At 45.8% G+C, this 13,284-nt stretch overlaps 1 protein-coding gene across 2 annotated transcripts in view; it reads left to right on the top strand.

The window, feature by feature from the left end:
- The window catches only part of LOC144504484 (uncharacterized), a 57,886-nt gene extending 49,291 nt beyond the window's left edge, over positions 1-8,595 (top strand). For both annotated transcript variants that reach the window (XM_078231034.1, XM_078230289.1), the window contains exon 16: positions 6,730-8,595. In XM_078231034.1, coding sequence (XP_078087160.1) covers positions 6,730-6,777 — 48 coding nt within the window. In that variant the 3' untranslated portion in view covers positions 6,778-8,595. The remainder of the gene's footprint in view (positions 1-6,729) is intronic.
- The last annotated feature ends 4,689 nt before the right edge of the window (positions 8,596-13,284 follow it).

The raw sequence follows: 13,284 nt of genomic DNA, 5'->3' as shown, positions 1-13,284 counted from the left end.
GTAAAATGCTCATGGTGGGCGGCACGGTGGCACAGTGGTTAGCACTGCTGCCTCACAGCTCCAGGGACCCTGGGTTTGACTCCCAGCTTGGGTCACTGTCTGTGCGGAGTTTGAACGTTCTCCCCGTGTCTGTGTGGGTTTCCTCTGGGTGCTCCGGTTTCCTCCCACAGTACAAAGATGTGCTGGTTAGGTTGATTGACCATGTTAAATTGCCCCTTAGTGTCCCGGGATGCGTAAATTAGAGGGATTAGCAGGGTAAATATATGGGGCTATGGGGATAGAGCTTGGGTGGGATTGTTATCAGTGCAGACTTGATGGGCCAAAAGGCCTCGTTTTGCACTGTAGGAATTCTATGTTCTATTCTATGTAACCTGAAGGGAAAATGATTGAAAACTGCCCATTAGTTTTTGAGATGTATTGGTTTCAGAGAAACAGGGCCGAAAAAGTAACGTCTACCCACCTTCAGCTTGGAAGTACGAATTCAAGTATACAAACAGCAGATTTCCATGCTATTTACATATTTACTAGAGTATAGGCCATATATATGAAAATTAGCAGTGTGTCAATGATGTTACGCAAGAGAGAAAATCAATATATCTGTAGCTTGAATCGAATACACTGGAACTACCCATTCACTGTCATTGCTCTGATGCAATGCTTTGTTCTTGAATTCTTTTCAAAAGCATTACTGTGTGACATTGGCAACAAACAATGTTGGTGAGTACAATGATGTAACTGGCACTCAAAAGAGTGTTCAAACTGATTTGCATAGGCATTACTTAAATCGGCATGTTGTCACAAGATACACACGGTTGAGTGAACTGGATAGAATGACTCATGTTGGAAGGATTGTGCCATCAATTGGCGGCACGGTGGCACAGTGGTTAGCACTGCTGTCTCACAGCGCCAGGGACTCGGGTTCAATTCCAGCCTTAGGTGACTGTCTGTGTGGAGTTTGCACATTCTCCCCGTGTCTCCGTGGGTTTCCTCCGGGTGCTCCGGTTTCCTCCCATTGTCTGAAGATGCGCGGGTTAGGTTGATTGGCCATGTTAAATTGCACCTCAGTTTCAGGGGAATAGCAGAGTAAATACATGGGGTTACAAGGACAGGGCCTGGGTGGGATTGTTGTCAGTGCAGACTCAATGGGCCAAATGGCCTTCTCTGCACTGTAGGGATTCTATGATTCTATGAATATAAGATAGTCGTCAATAAATCCAATAGGGATTTGGAGGGGGAACCTCTTTAGTGGTGAGAATCTGAAACTCAGTAGTCTATGGAGTGGTTGAGGTGAATGGCATGGATGCATTTAAGGGAAAGCTAGTTAAACAAATGAAGGGATAACTTAGGGTTGAGAAGGCTCATGGGAAGCATGAACACTGGCATGGTTCTGTTGGGCTGAATGGCCCATTTCTAATGCTGTAAACTTGATGTATGTGCACCCTTTTAATGCAGTAACCTCCAAAGTGACAAGGCAAAGACACATTTGGAGTACATTAGCCCACTGAGCTAGTAAATTGCTGGCTGGGTAAGTGTCAGGTTACCTGTTGGAAACAGTCTGAGAGCCAGGTGAATTACAGAATACTCAAATACAAGCTTGTCAGTCCAGAGAGAGAGAGATAGAGAGACAGACATCAACACAAAACAACCAGTGCCCTCACCACTTACCTGTCTTGGGAATAGCTAACATCCTGGCCAGAATTCTCCCAAAAAACTTCCAAGTGTCGAATTCACATGAAAACTGGAGTAATTTACGCTGGTTTTTTCAGTGGGAGTCCAGAGAAGGGGTGCACTGCAAAGACCACCAGCGCGAATATCATTACGTTTCAGGGGTCAGGGCCTATCCCCGCTGGAGAGGCTGAAATCAGTGTGCTGAGCAAGTCACTGGGCATGCGCTAATCTGTCAGTGCCGAGATCGACGCAAGCACAGTTCTCCCGTTCTCAATCGCTGGCCATCCCCGCGACCCCCGCAACACCAGCTCTCTGCCCCTCACAACCCAACTGCTGGCCTCCCAATCATTCCTGGGCCCAGCCCCAAACCGCCCCATCCCGGCCCACTGCAATCTCCAGCTCCCCTCCCCCATCAACAGTTACTCCCACAACAACCCCCCCCCCAACAGTGCTGACCCCCCCCCCCCAGGGCACTCAACCCCCGGCTGACCCACCCCCCCACCCGCCCCGATTGCTGGCCTCCCTCCTTCCCCCCTTCCCCCAACAATCCCTATGCAGAGTGGCAATGGGTTCCCCCCATCCCTGCCGATCACCCCCTCGGTCCTGCCCCCAATCAGGCCCCACCCCTAGGCCATGCCCCCATATATCCCGCCCCTTGGCACTGTCCCACACCCAATGGGCAGTGCCAAGGTGCTCCCTGGGCATTGGCACTTCACCCCTCTGGCACTAGGCCAGGGCACCAATGCCCAGAGGGCACCATCCCACCCAACCCTCTGTGGGAGCCCCGGTTTCCCCCCCACCCCTTTCACTCTAGTGGGGTTGGGCTGCTATTTCCCTGTTAGTGGGGAGCTACTTTAAACCACACTGGAGTGAACCAGTCCGGCAGTGAGGTGGGTGGAGTGAGAGAGACGAGCGAGCCCAGAGACTTCAGTCTCAGGCCCGCTAATCACATTTAAAATATGTTTCAGTGGGAATGCATGCGCGAATTCTCCCATGGGAGAATTGTGGCCACTGTCTTTAAACTCTTAGAATTTGCCACGGTTAGTTATTGTGTCGAGACTGACCAGCAAGATGGCGTTGGCAGCCAGGGATAAAATAAAGTTCACCTGACACCCTCTTGCTTGATTACTGCACAGTAGCATAATGTCCTTTCACTAATGTCCTTTAGGGAAGGAAATCTGCCGTCCTTATCTGGTCTGGCTTACATGTGACTCCAGACCCACAGGACTGTGGTTGACTCTCAACTGCCCTCCAAGGGTAACTAGGGATGGGCAATAAATGGTGGCCAGCCAGTGACACCCATGTCCCACGAATGAAAAAAAAGGTATTGTCACTGGACTGGACGAGTAATCCAGAGACCCATGATGGTGCTCTGGGAACCTGAGTTCGAATCCCACCATGACAGATGGTTAAATCTGAATTCAATAAAAATTTGGAATTAAAAAAATCTAATGATGACCATGAAACCAATGATGATTGTTGTAAAAACCCATCTGGTTCACGAAGGGAAGGAAATCTGTCACCCTTACCCGGTCTGGCCTGCATGTGACTCCAAATCCATGGCAAGGTGGTTGACTCTTAAATGCCCTCTGAAATGGCCTCGCAGTTCGAGGGCAATTAGGGATGGGCAATAAATGCTGACCCAGACAGTGACGCCCATGTCCCCTGAACAAGTTAAATGTGCCCCCAACACCCCCCACCCTCCCCCATACTCACCTCAGGGGAAGGACACATTAAAATTCATTCTTTGACAAGCTTTGACAAAGGGTCATTTGGACTCGAAACGTCTCCTAGAAGAGGAAAACGTATTCAATGCCAATGGGGCACTGAAACAGCTAGCAACTGGCCTTCCCTGAGATCAAGGACCCTGGGGGGAGAAGTCCTGGCCCCTGAGAGCTACCAGCCAATCAAAGGAAGGCATCACTCCATTGTAGGCAATGCCATTGGGAGTGTGCTGGCAGCTGGCAGTAATGCACTTACTAGAGACCCAGGATCAGCAGGGAACCCAGGCCACAGCTGAGTGAGGGCAGGATGGGGGTTGCTTAGTGGGTGTCAGCATCAGCAAGGGTGGGCAAGCAAGCAGGCAGGGAGGGAGGGGGTGGTGTGGGCATGGTGATCATAGAAATCATAGAAATCATAGAAACCCTACAGTGCAGAAGGAGGCCATTCGGCCCATCGAGTCTGCACTGACCACAATCCCACCGAGGCCCTACCCCCACCTATTTACCCGCTAATCCCTCTAAGCTACGCATCTCAGGACTCTAAGGAGCAATTTTTAACCTGGCCAATCAACCTAACCTGCACATCTTTGATGGTGGCAGGCACTGAGTGCTTTTGAATGAGGGCCTCCACCCTCGGAAACCTACAGGCAAAAGCAACATGGTTTGCCATGGCAACTGTTCCGCCTGCCACCAATGGCAGAATGAGGTATTTAAGTGAGCATTGGTTGTCCATGTAAGGGCATCGGTTGGCAGTGGGACAGGAAGACTTGTGGACAACCTTCCTGCCCCAGACTTAAATGGGACAGTGGGGTGAAGGTGGCATGGTCCCCCACCTGGCACCCTCCCACCTGACACCCTCTTGCTTGATTACTGCACAGTAGCATAATGTCCTTTCACTAATGTCCTTTAGGGAAGGAAATCTGCCGTCCTTATCTGGTCTGGCTTACATGTGACTCCAGACCCACAGGACTGTGGTTGACTCTCAACTGCCCTCCAAGGGTAACTAGGGATGGGCAATAAATGGTGGCCAGCCAGTGACACCCATGTCCCACGAATGAAAAAAAAGGTATTGTCACTGGACTGGACGAGTAATCCAGAGACCCATGATGGTGCTCTGGGAACCTGAGTTCGAATCCCACCATGACAGATGGTTAAATCTGAATTCAATAAAAATTTGGAATTAAAAAAATCTAATGATGACCATGAAACCAATGATGATTGTTGTAAAAACCCATCTGGTTCACGAAGGGAAGGAAATCTGTCACCCTTACCCGGTCTGGCCTGCATGTGACTCCAAATCCATGGCAAGGTGGTTGACTCTTAAATGCCCTCTGAAATGGCCTCGCAGTTCGAGGGCAATTAGGGATGGGCAATAAATGCTGACCCAGACAGTGACGCCCATGTCCCCTGAACAAGTTAAATGTGCCCCCAACACCCCCCACCCTCCCCCATACTCACCTCAGGGGAAGGACACATTAAAATTCATTCTTTGACAAGCTTTGACAAAGGGTCATTTGGACTCGAAACGTCAGCTCTTTTCTCTCCTTACAGATGCTGCCAGACCCGCTGAGATTTTCCAGCATTTTCTCTCTTGGTTTAAAATCCATTCCTTTTGTTTTTAACCGTTGCCTGTATTAGTTTAATATTGGTGTTTTTTTTAAGCTGCTGCAACATTTTAAATACTGCAGCAACATGCTCGATTGCAAAACGATGAAGTCTCAAGCAGAAGCATTCATAGATACTGGAAGCTGATTATGAATGTTTGCCTTCCAGTGCATCAACTTCCCGATTAAAGCTCAACCCCTCAGTACATTACCTCTCCCTTCGTAACATCAAATTGTCATTCACTTCCTCTGTTACCAAAAGAGAGAATGCTGGAAAATCTCAGCGGGTCTGGCAGCATCTGTAAGGAGAGAAAAGAGCTGACGTTTTGAGTCCAGATGACCCTTTGTCAAAGCTAAAAGGCAGAGGAAGTGGGAGATATTTATACTGCAGAGTGAGGGAATGAAAGATGAGTCGCAGCCACAAAAACAAGGGGAAAAGGCTGCTAATGGCAGTCCACAGAGAGAATAGAAGGTGTGAATGGTCAAACGGCAGAGAAGCTGAAATCAGAGGGTAAGCTGTGACAGATGAAGATGTGGGGGGAGGGGGGAGATGGGTGGGAGTGAGATAAAATGGAGAAAAAGGGGGGAAAGGGAAGCAAAGGGAGAGAAAAGGGGGGATAAAAAAGGGGGAAAGAGTGATTTTGATTTATTAGTGTCACATGTATTAACATAGAGTGAAAAGTATTGTTTTTTGCGCAGGATACAGACAAAGCATACTGTTCATAGAGAAGGGAATGAGAGACTGCAGAAAGTAGTGTTACAGCCATAGCTAGGGTGTAGAGAAAGATCAACTTAATGCAAGGTAGGTCCATTTAGAAGTCTGATGGCAGCAGGGAAGAAACTGTTCTTGTGTTGGTTGGTATGTGATCTTGATTATGGGGTCCTTGATTATGCTGGCTGCTTTGCCAAGGCAGCGGGAAGTGTTGACAGAGTCAGTGGAGAAGAAAAATGAAGAAAGACAATAAAGAAATAAAAGGTAGAGATCAGTTCAAAATTAAATAAAATGAAAACAAAGGGGTCAAGATGGGGTCGAGCTAATCATCTGAAGTTGTTGAATTCGATGTGGAGACCGGAAGGTTGTAACTTGCCTACTGTTACCAAAAGAATAAATGCTGGAAAATCTCAGCAGGTCTGGCAGCATCTGTGAGGAGAGAAAAGAACTGACATTTCGAGCCCAGATGACCCTTTGTCAAAGCTTTGACAAAGGTTTCATCTGGACTCGAAATGTCAGTTCTTTTCTCTCCTTACAGATGCTGCCAGACCTGCTGAGATTTTCCAACATTTTCTCTTTTGGTTTCAGATCCCAGCATCCGTGGTAATTTGCTTTTATACTGATACTTTGGCAGGCTATTGGAAACTTTTCTCAGGCTTGTTAAAGTTTTGAATATCAAAAAATCATCCAGCAACCAAATCTCTGATTAAATTATAATTGCTGAATTATCAGGACTTGTCAGGACCCAAGTATATGAAGATAAGTGTCACCAGAAACAGGAGCGTCAGTAGTTGAGAAAATTGTCTCTATTTTTGTTAGTCCTGACAGCTTGTTTCAATGTTAGTTGACAGCTTTGGTTTGTACTGACCGGACTGCAGCTGGACCAACACAAAATCCTTTTGCCAGATTCAGAATAATTCAATATCATCATTTGGTTTCCATTCCTGATTTTGTGTTAATGTGAGAATTGTTTGAATGCCCGGTTGTGAACTTCACGATGCTACCGATGTGTTGTTACATACAGACAAGACCGCCACGGACTCGCATCCTAAAGCAATGGGAGGATTCCTAGGCTGTGAGAAAACGGGTAACGTTACAAGAAAAATGGAAAAATGGAACCATTACTAGAGAACAGGCAACATTACAACAAAAAAGCGCCGCAGGAGCTGAAGTGAATCTGAAAAGGCCTTACTCATTGGCGTGGAGAAAATGACTATTGGAGATGTTTAGTAAGCTGTCCTTCAGATGCAATCTTTGTCAATACTATATGTTAATTACTATCTCATAGAATTATGCAGGGTCCATTTTTCCAACTCAACATTATATTGTAACATAGTGGGTTAGTTCACTGCCATCCGTCTTTTGAGATTTGGCTCTGAATCCAGACTGATGGGTCTAACGTGTCCACGCTCTGTTAGTTGTGAAAGATTTTCATGAAATAAATTTAAGGAGTCTTAATTTAAGTCCGAGTGGGTATAAAGCACAGCACAAAACCAAAGGAACTCTGCTCGCGTTGAGTAATCATAGTCAGACAAGACTGTAGATATGTGACAAATGAGGCAAATAGGCCCACTCTACTAAGGTAAGGTTTTGGACTTGTTGTTTGGGACAAGCTGAGGGAAGTTTACTCAGCGTTTGCTCTGAGTTGTAACTGACCTGGGAACATTAGTTCACTGCGTTTATCTTCATCATGAATAATCTCACCAAATGTATCGTTGGGAATCAGGGCAAAACTCCCTGTGGGTTGGAGTCATGCCTAGCACAAAGGAAGATGGGGGTGATTGTTGGAGATCAGTCATCTCAATCCCAAGACATCACTGCAAGAGTTCTTCAGTCTTTTAGAGGTTCAAGAAGGCAGCACACCACCACCTTCTGGGCAATTTGGGAGGGCCAATAAATGTTGGCCGAGCCAGTGACGCCCACATCCCGTAAATGAAGTAAAAATCAATACTGGGTCGTAATCCAACGTCCAATCATCGAGTCATTGTTTCTGAGACTAGTTAGGATCTGGGATATGAGAGGCAGGTTCGATCAAGGCATTCAAGAAGGAATTGGATTATTGTCTGAAAAGGAAGAATGTGCAGGGTTATGATGAGAAGATGAAGGAGTGGCACTGGGTGAATTGCTCATTCAGAGAGCTGGCACAGACATAATGGGCTGAATGGCCTCCTTCTGAGCTGCAACAATTCTGTGATTTTGTGATCACTTTGCTGCTGCTAGGACTGGGAAAAAATAAAATATATCTGGCCTGCCCTAACTTTCAAAACTAGGATCGTTTCTTGGCAGGATTTATTGGGTGCTATCTGACTGTACATAGTTTATTTATTAGTCACAAGTAAGAAATCCCATTGACATTGGCGGGACCAGAAGACGCCACCCTCGGCAAATGGTGTGCCAAAGAACAAAGAGAACAAAGAACAAAGAAAATGACAGCACAGGAACAGGCCCTTCGGCCCTCCAAGCCTGCACCGACCATGCTGCCCGACTTAACTAAAACCCCCTACCCTCCTGGGGACCGCATCCCTCTATTCCCATCCTATTCATGTATTTGTCAAGACGCCCCTTAAAAGTCACTATCATATCTGCTTCCACTACCTCCCCCGGCAGCGAGTTCCAGGCACCCACCACCCTCTGTGTAAAACACCTGCCTCGTACATCTCCTTTAAATCTTGTCCCTCGCACCTTAAACCTATACCCCCTCGTAAATTGACTCTTCCACCTTGGGAAAAAACTTCTGACCATCCACTCTGTCCATGCCCCTCATCATCTTGTAGACTTCTATCAGGTCACTCCTCAACCTCTGTCGTTCCAATGAGAGCAAACCAAGTTTCCCCAACCTCTCCTCATAGCTAATGCCCTCCATACCAGGCAACATCTTGGTAAACATTTTCTGCACCCTCTCCAAAGCCTCCACATCCTTCTGAATTGAACACTATACTCCAAGTGCGGCCTAACTAGGGTTCTATAAAGCTGCAACATGACTTGACAATTTTTAAACTCAATACCCCGGCCGATGAAGGCAAGCATGCCGTATGACTTCTTGACTACCTTCTCCACCTGCATTGCCACTTTCAGTGATCTGTGTACCTGTACACCCAGATCCCTCTGCCTATCAATACTCTTAAGGGTTCTGCTATTTACTGTATATTTCCTATCTGTATTAGACCTTCCAAAATGCATTACCTCACATTTGTCCGGATTAAACTCCATCTGCCATCTCTCTGCCCAAGTCTCCAACCGATCTATATCCTGCTGTATCCTTTGATGGTCCTCATCGCTATCTGTAAATCCACCAACCTTTGTGTTGTCCGCAAACTTACTAATCAAACCAGTTACATTTTCCTCCAAATCATTTATATATATTACAAACAGCAAAGGTCCCAGCATTGATCCCTGAGGAACGTCACTTGTCACAGCCCTCCATTCAGAAACGCACCCTTCCGCTGCTACCCTCTGTCTTCCATGACCGAGCCAGTTCTGTATCCACCTTGCCAGCTCACCTCTGATCCCATGCGACTTCACCTTCTGCACGAGTCTGCCATGAGGGATCTTGTCAAAGGCCTTACTGAAGTCCATGTAGACAACATCCACTGCCCTACCCTCATCAATCATCTTTGTCACTTCCTCGAAAAACTCGATCGAGTTAGTGAGGCACGACCTCCCCTTCACAAAACCATGTTGCCTCTCGCTAATACGTCCAGTTATTTCCAAGTGGGAGTAAATCCTGTCTCGAAGAATCCTCTCCAATAATTTCCCGAACGCTGAGGTCAGGCTCACCGGTCTGTAATTACCTGGATTATTCTTGCTACCCTTCTTCTCCCGCTGCGAGAAACAAGCTGCAGGGAGGCCAGAGAACCTCATCCACTGATTTTATTCAGATTGTATGGACATGGACATACAGAACTAATGTAAAGACGTCAGCCATTTATACAGGACACTCTAGTTACATTTAGAGTACAGTGTGCATATTATGAGCACGGCGTTATATGTGAAACTCCACAGAGAGCCACCAACATCGTGCCAAACTATAATTATGAAGAGAGAGCTAAGAATCTCGGATTATTTCCGTTAATTAGAGAAGGCCAGGAAGAGAGCTGATCAAGGCTTTTTTGAAATTAAGAAAGTTTCTAAAATGATGTTGGATTTTGAGAGAACAAGAATGAAAACAACTTGTATTTTTATAATTCATAGAATCCCTACAGTGCAGATGGAGGCCATTTGGCCCATCGAGTCTGCACTGACCACAATCCCACCCAGGCCCTATTCCCGTAACCCCATATATTTACCCTGCTAATCCCCCCAACACTAGGGTCAATTTAGCATGGCCAATCCACCTAGCCTGCACATCTTTGGACCTGCAACCTTTTCCTTCAACTTAACAAGACAACTCGAGGTGCATCACAGGGAATAGTGTAAAGCAAAATTTATCACCGAGGTCAGGGTTAGAGGAGCTTAGATATTTATTAAGGTTGTGGGACTGGAAGATATTACAGAGGGAGTGAGGGGTGAGGTCATGGATGGATGAACATTTTAAAATAGAGATGTCACTTAACCTTGAGCCATTGTCAGTCAGTGAGCCCAGGGATGACGCGTGGATGGAGTTTGGTGCAAGTTAGAAATATGGGCAGCAGGGCTTTGGATGACCCAGGATTATGGAGGGGAGAATGAGAGAGTCAAGCCAGAATAACTTTGTGACAATTAAGAGACAGCAAAGGCATGGATGAGGGTTTTAGCAGCAGATGAGTTGAGGCAGAGTGAGACGAGGTGGACATAAATAGCCTTAGTGGTGATGCAGATATATGGTCAGAAGATCATCTCAGGACCAAAGGTGATCTCAGGATTCAAACCATCTGGTTCAGCCTTGATAGAATGAATTAATACATCGGACACTGAAAGGCTCTTTCCCCATGAAGGTGAGTGAAGGGACAAGGGATTATCAAATTAAAATTGTAACTAAGAGGAGGGAGAATTAAAGAAGTTTCTTTATAGAGAAAACATTTTGAGCCTGGAATGTTTGACAACAGCGAATGGTTGAGGCAGACTCCATTTTGCTGGTTTTCAGGGGAAATTGGTTGAAAATTTGATTGCAAATTAAGATACAAAGTTACAGGAAGACAGTGGGGCAGTAGGAGTGGTTTTGGATTGCTTTAGTAAATAACCACTGCAGATACAATGGATCAAGTGGCCTTATTTTGTCCCATTAAACTCTGTGGTTCTGGCTGAAGTTTAAAGGTTAAAAAGATATGGGGAACAGGTAGGGAGATGGATTTGAGACCAGGGAGCGGACAGCCATGATCTGATTGAATGGCGGAGCAGGCTTGAAGGCCAGAATTTGCTTACTTCTGCTCCTAATTCCCATGTTCCTATCCTGACTTATTTCCCCAACCCAGGGTCAGTGAGGTCAATTATAGGAACTGTACCGAGTGCCCCAGCGAGATGAACTAACATAGACTGGGCTGGGAATGGAAACTGGGATCTTTCCATTCAATATGACTCAGTTATTTACTGGGTGAAGTTGTTTGGGGAGATAGGACTTAGGAGCAGGAGTAGGCCATTCAGCCCTTTGAGCCTGCTCCGCCATTTGACAAAATCATTGCTGATCTGGTTGTGGTCTCAACTCAACTTTCTTGTCTGCCTCCGCACCCCACAAGTCCCCCCTAACCTTTAAGTCCCTTGTGTATTAACAAGCTATCTCACTCACCCTTGATTAAATTCAATGACCCAGCCTCCGTTAGGGATGAACAATAAACGCTGGCCGTGTCAGTGACACCAATATCCTGAGAATGAAGTAAAGCAGTACGGAGCCAGCGGGAAGCCAACCAGCAGTTTTCAAATGGAAGATGGATGTAGAATATTCAAATGAAAGGAAACATTAATAATTGAGAGAGTTGGCAGTGGTTCTGTTTGTATCTAAAGCTAAATGTTAGAATCAGTGATCTGGAGTTGCCAGGGCAGCAAAGCCATTAAGAAAAGAACAAAGAAAATTACAGCACAGGAACAGACCCTTCTGCCCTCCAAGCCTGCTCCGACCATGCTGCCTGACTGAATTAAAACCCCTTATCCTTCCGGTGACCATGTCCTCTATTCCTATCCTATTCATGTATTTGTCAAGGTGCCCCTTAAAAGTCACCGAGTCGTTCTTGGATCGCCATAGAAACGGTCATTTTTGTAAACCAGCTGTCTCTGAATGGAAGTGTTTAATTCTTCAGTGCAATATGTTGGTGAACATTTGTGTATTCATGATTCACATTGAAATTTTTTTGTCATAACTCACTCCACTTGCAATGTTAAGTTGTATTAACTGGAACTGGAAGGGGTCCAGCAACACTCAGTACCGGGGGTGGGAGGGGAGGGAAGGGTGGCAATCTAGCCACTGTTGCTATATGGTTTTCTGACTCCTATCCAAAAACAGAAGCCAGAAGGCCTCTAGGCTTGAACATATTTTTTAAGCCCCCCAAATTTGCCACCTTGGTGTGCCCTCTTCACCCAGTCTGACCAATGTTGGGCACTGACCTATGGTCTACACATGTTCGGTGAGTAAAATGTGGCAGGAAACTTGGGAATGCCTTTTCCTCCTGTTATTAACATGGTTTCACTCCATCAGTACTTGGAAAAGGCCTGGAAAATTCCACAGCAAAGCAAAGGGAGTAGAAGCCTTATTGTATGGATCACTTCCACCTGTTTCCTCATCTTTGCTCTTGGGAGCTGAACATTCCTCAGCCTCACTAATGAGGAGTGTAAGGCCGAATGCCGCCAATAATGTGGTGGTGGTGGTGGTGGTGGGGGGTGGGGTGGGCGGAAGGTGATGGGCCCAATGTATTATTGGACATTGAGTCGAAACTGACTCCATACCCACATTCTGTGCAGCCCAACATTCTCCAATGCAACACGAACATGTGCAAAGTCCATTAAGATTCAGAAAATAGGTAAATTAGTGGCTACTCCTGGACTTGAAGGGTCTAAGCAGTGATCCAAATACTGCCCGCCAGTTCACAGTAACTAACGTGAATCGTATCGTGTTATCTCCACACAGTTACAGTTCCCACACTGCAGAAATCATTGAATTGTTTGGTTAATTTTATTTATATCTGATATCTTGTATTTCACTATCTTTCTATTGTCACAATGTCATTATATTTCTATGATGTACATTGTTTAATACAAGTAAAAATAGAGAGCTTGAATAAATGTATTCACATGTTCATATCTTTCGTTTCCGTGCTTAGCCAATTATTTCAGGTTTTCAACATAAACAGGAATATATTTAATGATATCCATGTTCAGTATATACAGGAATCCAAACAATGATATGCACTCAGTACATTCAGTAATACAGCAATTATATACATTCAGTATGTACCAGAATGTGCAAATTGACAAGCCTTCTTCTCTCCAAGGAGAAGAGTCCCCACCTCTCCAATCTATCCTCATAACTGAAGCTTTGCATCCCTGGAACCGTTCTAGTAAACCTCTTCTGCATTCTCTCCAATGCGTTCACATCCTTCCTATAGTGTGGCACTCAGAACTGTACCCAATACTCCAGCTGAGGTCTAATTAGTATCTTGTGTAAGTTCAGCAC

This window comes from Mustelus asterias, chromosome 1, assembly GCF_964213995.1.
Source record: "Mustelus asterias chromosome 1, sMusAst1.hap1.1, whole genome shotgun sequence".
NCBI lineage: Eukaryota > Metazoa > Chordata > Chondrichthyes > Carcharhiniformes > Triakidae > Mustelus > Mustelus asterias.
Note: the sequence above shows the minus strand (reverse complement) of the source record. Positions and strands in the feature narration are given on the sequence as shown.